Source organism: Babylonia areolata, chromosome 8, assembly GCF_041734735.1.
Source record: "Babylonia areolata isolate BAREFJ2019XMU chromosome 8, ASM4173473v1, whole genome shotgun sequence".
NCBI lineage: Eukaryota > Metazoa > Mollusca > Gastropoda > Neogastropoda > Buccinidae > Babylonia > Babylonia areolata.
In genome coordinates, this window is record NC_134883.1 from 30,537,662 (window position 1) to 30,550,161 (window position 12,500).

Below are 12,500 nucleotides of genomic sequence, written 5' to 3' on the forward strand. Positions count from 1 at the left end.
TAATTATGATATAAAAAAAAGGTAGTAGTAATGATAATAATAATAAAATGAAATGATAATAATAATAAAACTTCTAATGATAATAATAATAAAACTTCAGTTCGGTTGTTTCTTATAATTATTGTTCTGTCTGACTGTTTCATTTTTTTTTCTTCTTCTGAGTATCCCCTGTGATTCTGACATTGTTTCATCGCATGTTTTAAAGCCACACAGTTTGTGTAGTAGCAGTTGAACTGAATTTGAAAAGGCGACAGATCCAACACTGACTGCTTAACGTTTGCGGTCACGGCGACTTCAAATTAAGGATACTGGGTTGATTAAGCAATGCGGGTGAAAAATATGAACATTGTTTTGGTGGCGGATGACTCTTTCACGACTGCTGTCCGCAACTTGGATATCTGGAGGATCAGTATCAGTATCAGTATCAGTAGCTCAAGGTGGCGTCACTGCGTTCGGACAAATCCATATACGCTACACCACATCTGCCAAGCAGATGCCTGACCAGCAGCGTAACCCAACCCTTGAGAAAAAAAAAGAAAAAGAAAAAAAAAGTATATATATATATATACATATATACATATATATATATATATATATATATATATAGAGAGAGAGAGAGAGAGAGAGAGAGAGAGAGAGAGAGAGAGAAGCGTACATACATAAATAAATAAATAATAATTATGATGGGAAAAAAAAAGAAAAAAAAGATAGTAGTAATGAAAATAATGATAAAATAATAATAATAATAATAATAATAATAATAATAATAATAATAATAATAATAATAATAATAATAATAATAAATAAATAATTAAATAAATAAGACAACAATGATGATAAATAAGCAAATAAATATAAAACATGAAGACACACATTCACACATACACCCACACATGCATAACAGATATGCCCCAAAAACGCAGTTTCATAGATATGAAAGCACAGTCAAATACATATAAACGTACATGAGCTCCAATACACACACACACACACACACACACACACACACACACACACACACACCACAAATTTCCCTGCACCTCCTCTACCCCCTCCTCCACACACTCGGAGTTTCTAGTCTATGTATCGCAGCTTCCACGGCACACACACACACACACACACACACAAACACGCACACGCACACACACACTCACACACACAGATGAACACTTACTTGTACAATCACACACACACACGTCCATATCTCCCACCCCCAACCCCACACACATATATACAAAGATATATATATATTATATACGTTCCTATATCCTGATGCTCCCACAGTGTAGGCATGCATACACTCACATACCTCATCCTCTATCTCACCTCCTCCCTGCACCCCCACCTCCCCCTCACACACACACACACACACAACACACACACACACACACACACACACACACACACACACACACACACATGCACAGAACTCTCCTGACACTTGTGTACACTTACACTCTCACGCATGCACAAACGCACTCAAAAACATAGACCCACACATACACACAAACACACACATACACACACGCACAGAGGCTGCCACTGACTGGCCGCAAGAGGGATGGGAAAAGATCTCTGATGCCAAGAATGTGGCGTCTAGTGTGTTGCTCAGTCTACTGTATTTGGAAAGCCCACAGAGACTCTGTTCCGTTTTGAAGAAATTTGCGCAATGTTGGTTTGGAAATGATGCCGATATTTGTTTGATTTGCAAAGCATCGTGCTCTACCTTTCATGTTAGACTTACGGCCGCTCCCGCTCTCTGCTTTTATTTCTTTGAGGCGATCGATGGTGTGATGGCCTTGTACCTGTTCTTTTTGATATTCTCTATCTGGAAGAGAGAGGAGGGATGCGGGGAGGTTCAGTAAATTACGAAAAGTGAGCACGGACGTTAAATTCGACATGATATTTTCGCTCTGTCTTTACTTCACGAAGTCATGACAATTCGATACCATTGACTCGAATTCTTTATCTTCTTATATACTTGTGTTAAATAAACAACAACAACAAAAAGTATGTCTTTCAAACTGATTTGTAAACACGTTTCGCACTGATATTATGTTGGGATCACTTAACTTACGGTAACACACACACACACACACACACACACACACACACACACACACACACACACTCACACACACACACACTCTCTCTCTCTCTCTCTCTCTCTCTCTCTCTCTCTCTCTCTCCCTCCTTATTGCTCCCTTTCCCTCTCACTCATTTTATACTCCCTATGGCCATTTCCTTCTTTTTTCTTATTTTCTTACTATTTTCTTTCTCGAGTTTTACCCTTAGGCTGGATGAAAAGAACATCCATCTTATTGTGTTTATCTCAATACCATGGAAAAATAAAATCTAATTCGTTCGTTTTTTCGTTCCCCCCATCCTCTCTCTGTCTCTGTCTCTGTCTCTGTCTCTCTCTCTCTCTGACCTAGTCCCACTACTGGTCTCTCTCTATCAACCTCATTTCCCTCCCCCACTCACTCACCCACCCACACACGTACATCACCACCACCCCAACCCTATCCACCGCCACCAAACACACACACACACATGCACACACATCATCATCACATCCTTAACCCAAACCCCCAACCAACTTCCCTTTATGATTTTCTTTTCCAAAGACATCCTCTATTTTTTCCACAGAAGGAGAAATCGAAAGCTGCCCCCACCCCCCCGCCCCCCACCCCCCACCCGCCCAACTCCAAAGGCTCTTCAAAGTTCTCAGGCACACACACGTCCAAAAGCAAGGGGCCTCCCATCAGGGCCGGTCACCCAGCAGGAAACGATGTGATTTTGGAATTGCTTCCCCTTGACTCCCCCCCCCCTCGCCAACGCTTTCTCAGCCCGACCAGAATCGATACGGCCCCGAGATTGTTCACCAGGTTGTGGGAGCGAGGACTGTTGACACGATTTGAGATGGGGAGGAGAAGGGAAGAGAGAGAGGAACGGAGGGGAGGGGGTTGGGGGTGTGGGGGTGGGGGGGTGGGGGTGGGGGTACCGCTCGGAAGCTTGACTAGGAAAACGGACTGGCAGGTCTTGGCTCAAAGATCAAAGATCAGAAGCTTTCACTCTCGCCGGGAGCATCAAAGAGAGAGAAAGAGAGGGGGGTGGGGGGTACGCTAGGGGGAAAGCAATGGTTCGTGATTTCTAGGAGATGAATGGTTTATTTTTAATCTTCTTTTCCTCTCTCTCTCTCTCTCTCTCTCTCTCTCTCTCTCTGTGTGTCTCTCTGTGCGCGCGCGCGCGCGCGCGAGCGCGTGTTTATGTGTTTTGGAAGGAAAGCGATTTTATGGCCGAGGACCAGGGAACGATTTGAATGGAAGAATGAAATTAAATAAAAATGGAAATCAAAATGAAATATAAATAAGTAAACAGACACAAATAAAACGAATGAATAAAATAACAACAACAACAAAAATAAATAAATGTGAGATCGAAGGACTAGGTGCTTGACATTTATTCTTGGGGTCGCGAAAAGAACAGGCGAAATAAAAATTAAATTAAATTAAAAACATACCTACACAGTGGGCGGACAGAGAGAGAGAGAGAGAGAGAGAGAGAGAGAGAGAGAGTGTGTGTGTGTGTGTGTGTGTGCGCGCGTGTGTGTGTGTGTGTGTGTTTGTGTGTGTGTGTGTTTTGGACGGGATAAAAACAAGGAACTGAAAGTTAGAATCAAAAACAGATAATAATTAATATACCTTTTCTGGTCTGACACTAGTACAAACAGTTGCACACACACACACACACACACACACACACACACACACACACACACACACACACACACACACACACACACACATACATACATACATGTGAACGTTCGTATGCACAAGATAATATTGTGTTATTGTTATTGGTTTAGTAGTAGCGTTAGTAGTAGTAGTAGTAATAGTAGTAGTAGTAGTACATGGATAGGTAATACTTAAGTTCGACTTTGATACTACTACTACTACTACTACTATTACTACTATTGATCTTTATTACAACTGTTATTATTATCATTTTCATTGTTTCTCACATTGACTGGTTCTGCATTTGTCTGTATCTCCCATGTCCAGCTGTTGTCAAGAAAAAAAAGCGTACAACAGACCAATAATTATCATTAAGTTTCAGACATTGAATTAGAAACATTCCGAATGGCTCCATCGTCACAAACACTTTTCCAACTACTTATTAACTCTCTCCATACGAACGGCGAAAGAGACGACGTTAACAGCGTTTCACCCCAATTACCATCATCAAAATATTGCAAGCGGAAGGCTCTTATACTGAAGACGTGAACGTTGACAAAGAATACTAACAATTCTGACGACGGAAGCTAAAGGTTGGGTCATTCAGACACCCACTGGACATCCGAGGGGTCTGTGTAGAGGAGAAGAGAGGACTGGCCGTAATGAGTGAGTTAAACAACAAGAGACTAACAATACAAAACAGAAACCATCCAATCCTATGGATCTTCATGCTCTGTTCTCATGGCGGACCAACGTATTGCTTCCCTCTTCCACTTCCAGAGAGTATCTAAAGGATCTACCACACGAGCCGACTGAGCTGTAGGCTTACGGTTCAGGAGAAGCGATCGAACCGTACGGTTCTGACCCCGACTGTGTGAAACGTATCCGCTGATAAGCGATGCGGCCTTGAAAGTAATGGATTAAAGATATGTCAAAGACAACGTGTGTACGAAGTGGCATAGCGTTCAATCGAAGTTTGAATAATTTACTGTATGTCTTGATGACGTTACTTTCTTGAGGACTGAATGTCTGCTCTCAGTTGGAGCAGCATTCTAAAACATAATTACGTTGCTTCCACATTGAATGCCAATGTCAAGGACGTCTGGGCTCCTTTTGGCTTATTCTGCGAGTTTCTAAAGCTTTTGATTTTCTGCTTTCAAAAGTATTTTTCCTCGTTCAGTTTAGCAACAACGTATACAGACACAATGTTAAACAATACAGATACAATACATTACAAACGAATGACACGTGCAAAAACGTGATCTTGAATGTGATAAAAGTCAATTACAATTTCTTTTTTCCGATTCGTTCAGCGTTAGACTTGTCTTTGGTACCAGTTGTGAAATGGTATAGAAATCAGCCCTGGGCGCCTGTCCTAGAAGAGACATTCTTTGTCCGGAGGATGGAATCTATTCGTTTGGAACAGAGCCAACACCGCGTTGGGAATACACACAGACTAAGCAAAAACGGACGCTATAAACGCACGGTTAAAGTGGCATAAGGTTAAAACGGATCTTCCGAACCGTACGATCGGAACGGAATGTGTGACAGCTCCTTAATAACGCTGGGGAGTCTCGTCGTGTTATTAAGGCTTCGCGGTGTCGGCAAATTCACAAGGGACTGTCGTTCGCTAGAAAGACGTAATGAGGCTATCTGTTTCGGAAGAGGCGGGGACTGGCGGAGGGGGGGGGGGGGGGGGGGGAGGAAGGAAGAAGAAAGTGATAGAAGGTGGAAGCCGCCACTATCTCCATAGCCACTCAATCTGGTTCCACAGACAAAGCAATTACAGTCATCAGTGGGTGGATCTTAGCACGCTGTGTCCTGCAGTCGTGACTACTGGACACAAATGAAAACCAAAGGAAGCGGCGTCAGTGCGTGTGTGGTGGATCAACCATCATGGGCTGCCGTGTGGGGCAGTGGTGGTTAGTATCCCTGGACTGAAGATTGGGAGGCGATGAATTTCAAAGCCCATCACAAAAAAAAGCATTGATTTTTATCTTCTTCTTCTTCTCGTTCGTCAGTCTTGATAATTATTATTGCGTTTAAAAAAAAAAAAATTGGATGTCAAAATACTTCCATGGCGTTTTCGGCAAATACACCTAAAGTCGAATTATCGTTTTCGGAGCCTGAATACTACGTAGGGTTTATTGTTGTTGTTTTTGCTTCGAAGCTTTTCTCTCTCTCTCTCTCTCTCTCTCTCTCTCTCTCTCTATATATATATATATATATATATATATATATATATCACTCGCTGCCCTTTGTCCAAAATTATGTTGCAACATGCATGGACCAGTTCGCACACAGAGACACTCCCATAGAGACACAGGGAAAACAGTGCCGGTCTGCTATGGTGAGTGGCTTCCTGACGACCTGAGAGAGAGAGAGAGAGAGAGAGGGGGAGGGATGGGAGAGAGAAAAACACAGACAAACAGACACACACACACAGATAAAGATAGAAACAGATACAACGGTGGACAGACAAAACATTAATCTTATATCATACAGGACTGAAGGTGATGATATAAGTATTGATCCAAGTATGGCACCATACTTCACACATCCCGTTTTCCATCTCCAGATTTCTGTAGTGATCACATTATTAGCACGACCGTCCAGACAACTAAAGAGAGATCGGAGTGGCGCGATACTTGCATAAAGACGGGAGAGTGATAGCTATCTATCTATCTATCCATCTATCTATCTTCACACACACACACACACACACACACACACACACACACACACACATATATATATATATATTATATATATAAGAGAAAGAGAGAGAGAGAGAGAGAGCGTGCGTATGTGTGTGTGTCTGTGTGTGTGAGTGCGCGCGCGCGCACGCATGCGTGTATAAGGGTTGGTTGGGGTGGGGGTAGCATGACCTGAAGTTAGTGTGTGGGTTTGTAGTGTGTGTGTGTGTGTGTGTGTGTGTGTGTGTGTGTATTGGAGGTCAGTGATGGCGTCAAGCCAGACGGCTCAACAGAAAGACCGCAATTTGCTATGCACACACACACACACACACACACACACACACACACCATTCGCGTCAAACACGCGTTGAGTTTCGCTCCGCCATGGAACAACCCTCCAATCTGAACTGCGTCCTGTCAAACATTCCCCGCTGGTACAAGCAAACTGTGGCCCACACGACATTGGCAAGTGTGTACACAGAACGTCTCTAGGGGTGACTGCGTGATTTGCGTGTAGGCATGTGGAAACAAACAAACAACGACAAAAAAATGTTGGCTGGAGATACACAGTGGATCTTCTGTTAAGCTCCGACCGACTTCACCCTGCCTTTAAAACATTCGACGGATTAATCAAGTCACCTCTGTCTGACCCTTTGCCGTGGTTAAATGGTTAGTGTCAAGGGCTGACGAAAGGGGGCCGTGACGCGACGCGGAATCGATCTCCCATCATAAAATTGTAATCATCGGCAGAATTAACACCTCCTTCTGCCCAGCGTCAAATATGCTGTAGGAGGGCAATATCCCGTTTTAGCGTCCTAAATCTCTGGGGACCTATCTAAAAGAATTGTGTGTGTGTGTGTGTTTTGCAATGAAAGCTTATTAGAAATGACATGTTTGTGTCATCGACACTTCTAATCAAGAATCGGATCAGGCATAATATGACGCGAAATTACCCATAACATGAACCCGAACCCGACACTTGTCATCTTTTTCGTTATCTTTTCATAATTTGCAAGGGCCAAAAATGAAAAGAACAACATGGCGGCACGTTAGTTTAGAGTCGACTGAATCCGCTTCAAAATTGAGCAAAACAGCCCTCAAAATAGAGTTGAAAACTACTGAAAATGGGTTACAACATCTACAAATGGTAACATCGTTTCATCTGTGCATGAGAAATGCCGGTTAGTAAAATAGGTCCCTGAATCTAGGACACTACAACAGGACTTTACCATGCTGGGGGTTCAGATGGGAAGACTGGGACCACACAGTCGAGTTGTCATCCGTTTCATGCGTGTAAATTCTGTCAAAGTCTTCGTTGTCGGCAAGGTCCCCGTTGTGGACTATGTGCGGTCTCCAATCCTGGGAAGATTTTTGCTCACTCTAGCTCCGTGGAAGAGGGAGAATAGGAGGAAGGTGGCATAATGTTTAAGATGCTCAGCTGCCAATAACTGAGAGTCCGTAAGGGTGTTGGCTCGAATCCCGCTCTCGCCCTTTCTCCCAAGTTTGACTGGAAAATCAAATCAAATCTAGTCATTCGGATGAGATGATAAACCAAGACCCGTGTGCAGCACGTACTAAGCGCACTGAAAAAGAACCCATGGCAACGGAAATGTTGTCCTGTGGCAAAAAAAAAAAAAAAAAAAAATATATATATATATATATGTGTGTGTGTGTGTGTGTGTGTGTGTGTGTGTGTGTGTGTGTGTGTGTGTGTGTGTGTGTGTGTGTGTGTGTGTGTGTGTGTGTGTGTGGCAGAAATCCACTTTGATAAGTACACTAATATATAAGCATGCACTCAAGGCCCGACTAAGCGCGTTGGGTTATGCTGCTGTTCAGGCATCTGCCTAGCAATTGAGGTGTAGTGTATATGGATTTTTCCGAACGCAGTACGCCTCCTTGAGAGACTGAAACTGAAACTGAAAATAGCTCCGCGGCTGAGCGACTGATGTCGTTATCAGGGGTCGTAGTAGTTGGTGTCCTAAATATGTTGAATCATAACAAGCACTCCTGGAGCCGGTTACATTGCTTGGTTCTAACTTTTTGACAGTTGGTGGTGGTGTGTCCATCAAGATCGATGATGACCATCGTTGTCATCCAGATGGGGGATGGGGAATGGAGGGAGGGTGGTGGTGGGGTGGGGGGAAGGATGCTCATGAATCTATCTGGGAGTGCGCAGATGGCTGAATAGTCCAATCTGCGCACGAAATGTTCGCTGACAGTTGGGGCAGACAAAGACAGGCATATCATTGTCAGGGAGCTTGTTTGCCCGTGACTTTCTGGCCTGCCTCTTCTCAACAGCTGCAGCAGTCCTGTTGGCCTCGCACAACCTGGCGCCTTTGTGCACAGCAGCGCGCCATTTGTCACGGTCCACTGCAGATTCCTCCCAGGAGTCAGGGTTGATATCAAACGCTTTCAGAGAGACTTTCAGAGTATCTCTGAAGCGCTTCTTCTGACCTCCGTGTGATCTCTTCCCTTGTTGCAGCTCGCCATAGAAGAGCCTTTTGGGCAGCCGATGGTCTGGCATGCGCGCCACGTGTCCAGCCCAGCGAAGCTGGGACTGCATCAGGATGGTGAAGATGCTGGGAAGGGTGGCTTTTGCGAGCACCTCTGTGTCAGGGGTCTTGTCTTGCCACTTGATGTTCAGTAGCTTCCTGAGGCATGTTGTGTGGAAGTGGTTCAGCTTCTTGGCATGTCGTTGGTACACTGTCCAAGTTTCGCAGGCGTACAGTAGTGTGGGGAGAACTACTGCTCTGTAGACCTTTAGCTTGGTCTCAAGACTAATGCCTCTTCTGTTCCAGTTTTGACAGTTACACGTGACTAAATGCCTACGTTGACCCAATTACGCCACTGGTCAGTTCCATTCTACACACAGTTAGTAGCGGGTTACGACCATACTGGGCTCTTCCGTCCGAGCAATGCAACTGGCTCCTGGACTCCACCGAAGTGACCCAGCAGCAGTGTAGGTTCTCAGGTTCTCCCTCCTCTGGTAAGTAAGTAGCCTTCTGTAGACCTGACATCGACACCTCCCTGTGGACTGATGGTACTGGTGGGACTGTGGTTGACGAAGCTGGGTGAGGCTGTGTATGGGGGATCCGAGAGAAGCGGCATTGGGATGACGATGAACCGATATGGATGATAGGGCAGCGAAACAAACAAACAAACAAACAAAAAAAAAAAAAAACAAAAAAAAGAGAGAGAAGAAGTCTTCTCTGTTTCTCGGACTCGGAACTATCTGCCTCTCTCTGTCTTTGTCTGTCTGTCTGTCTGTCTGTCTGTCTCTCTCTCTCTCTCTCTCTCAACACACACACACACACGCACACGCATACACACACACACACACATACACACACACACACACACACACATATATACACACATAGATAGATAGATAGACATAAAGGTTCGAAGTCCCATTGCCTTTTAAGGCCGTAGCGGTAGTGAAGTTATTTTTCATTGTGTCTTGTGCTGAGTATAGGAATGAAAGGGCCCAGTCCTCTCCTTCAGCCGTTTCATTTTAACCTTCCCCCAACCAAAGTCTGCTGCCTATTCACACCTGGGTGGAGTGAGTAAGATAAGAGTTTAGTGCCTTTCCCAGGGACACAACACCGTGCCGAAACGGGGTCTCGAGCTCTGATCACTGATGAACACTGAATGAGAAGTCCAATGCCTCACCTATTCTGCCACGGCGTCCCCTTGAAAACATACGTGTGCGTGCGTGCGCGCGCAAACACACACACACACACACACACACACACACACACACACACACACACACACAGAGTGAGTGATGGCCTAGAGAGAATCTGAGCGCGCTGGTTCGAATCACGGCTCAGCCGCCGATATTTTCTCCCCCTCCACTAGACCTTGAGTGGTAGTCTGGACGCTAGTCATTCGGATGAGACGATAAACTGAGGTCCCGTGTGCAGCATGCACTTAGCGCACGTAAAAGAACCCACGGCAACAAAAGGGTTATACCTGGAAAAATTATGTAGAAAAACAAATCCACTTCGATAGGAAAAAACAAATAAAACTGCACGCAGGAAAAAATACAAAAAATATGGGTGGCGCTCCATGGGGAGAGCAGCCCGAATTTCACATTGAGAAATCTGTTGTGATAAAAAAGAGAAATACGAAATACACACACACACACACACACACACACACACACACACACACACACACACACACACACACACAGATTGTTTGTTTCGCCTTCCAGTATATGAAAGTGGCTCATTAATAGCCTGTGAACTCAATAGAGAATGCCAACATCCCTCGCTTTCATGAACACACGTGCTCGCGTATGATTATGTACACATACAAACAGTGTTAGCATGCATGCATTCTGTTATATATCGACCGACATAGGCACCGAGTTAAACTAAGAATAACTGAAGTGATTTTTGCGATGAAAAAAACAACAAACAAAACATTCCTCGAGAGTTTTACGCTATTTCATTACATTTGGCCTATTGTTAAAAGAAGGCTGTCATCTCGGCTGAAAATAAAATACCTGTATTGACTGCGGTCAGTTCTCTCTGAAGAAGAAAGCTGTCGCCAAAGACGGTGCTAAATCACTTGTGGCACAGCTGGTGTGTGTGTGTGTGTGTGTGTGTGTGTGTGTGTGTGTGAGGGAGGGAGACAGAGACAGAGACAGAGAGAGACAGACAGACAGACTGACAGACACACACACACACACACACACACACACAGAGAGAGAGAGAGAGAGAGAGAGAGAGAGACGGGAGAAGAGAAAGTTAACCAAAAAGGGGACAAAGAGGGGCATACAAGCAGGTTGGAAAACAGGGAGAAAGAGAGAGAGAGAGACTGTGTGAGAGAGATACTCTGTGTGTGTGTGTGTGTGTGTGTGTGTGTGTGTGTGTGTGTGTGTGTGTGTGTGTGTGTGTGTGTGTGTGTGTGTGACGGAGAGATAGAGATAGAGAGATCGTGAGAGAAACCGTGAGAGAGATGTACAAATACAGATTCATGAACACGGGGATACTGTATCCATATCAATCAGTCAATCAATCAGTCAATCAATCAAACCATTGTCCCTGTCAAGGAGGTGGACGTAATGATCATCAGCTAGTAAGCAATAGTCTGGTTCATGTGTGTGCGATGACTGCAAACCGTACGGTAAGATCTTGGCAGGGGATACATTAAAAGGGAGAGAGAGAGGGGGAGACAGAGACAGACAGACAGACAGAGAGGGGTGGGGTGGGGGGGGGCAGACAGACAGACGGACGGACAGAGAAGAGAAAAGAGGCGGAAACAGACAGACAGAAGCGGAGAGAACCTACCTGTCTTCTTTGGTTTCTTACGCCTTTTATGAGCAGCAGCAGCAGCAGAAACCGGCCTGGCACCAGACTGAGGACGGTGACGTGGGGCGGGGCGGGCAGCAGCAGCAGCAGCAGATGCGGGCCTCTTGGCCAGTACCCATGACTGGCGAGATCCTTGACGTCCCCAGGCTTTGGCTGTCTTCTTCGACCCGGGAGTGCCCACAGGCTGGAACCGATGCTGACCTTGATCCTGCTGAACAGTATTATCAGGACGTCTGGGTCTGCTGTGATCGTTCAGACCTGAACGCTGCGTGGAAGAAGTGTGGCTGTTGGGACTGCGATGTCTGGATCCGTCTTGACCTCGGAGACCAGGACGTCTGTAACGTCTGCGAGTGGTGTTGGGGCGAGGACGTCTGGAACTGCTGGAGTCACTGATCGCAGATTGTCTGTAGCCTGCACGGCCACCAGAACCTGTGTATCTGGGAGCTTTAATGCCCTGAGATTTACTAGGGGTGGTTTGGCGATTTATATTATTCTGCTGAGCATGGCTGCCCCTGTTCCCGTACCGTTGATGTCCTGAATTATACAGTTTGTTTTTGTGACCTCTACTGACGATGGAGTGGTCATAACCATCGTGGAGCTTCCTACGTTTTTTACTTCCGCTCTGTTCCTTTCGGGTGAGCGTGTCTTCTCGGTGTCTCTGACGTTTGAAGCTGCTTTTTGAGTAGGGATTCCGCCAGCGCGTAGCTCTTCTTTGCGTAGTTCCCTGCCGTGGGTCCTGTCTC

The 12,500-nt window shown here is 45.2% G+C and overlaps 1 protein-coding gene across 1 annotated transcript in view; it reads right to left on the reverse strand.

The window, feature by feature from the left end:
• Positions 1 to 12,500, reverse strand: part of LOC143285139 (uncharacterized) — a 29,058-nt gene that overhangs the window by 15,745 nt on the left and 813 nt on the right. The window contains exon 1 of the mRNA XM_076592365.1: positions 11,737 to 12,500. This exon is cut by the window's right edge and continues 813 nt beyond it. Within this exon, the coding sequence (XP_076448480.1) occupies positions 11,737 to 12,500 (764 nt within the window). The remainder of the gene's footprint in view (positions 1 to 11,736) is intronic.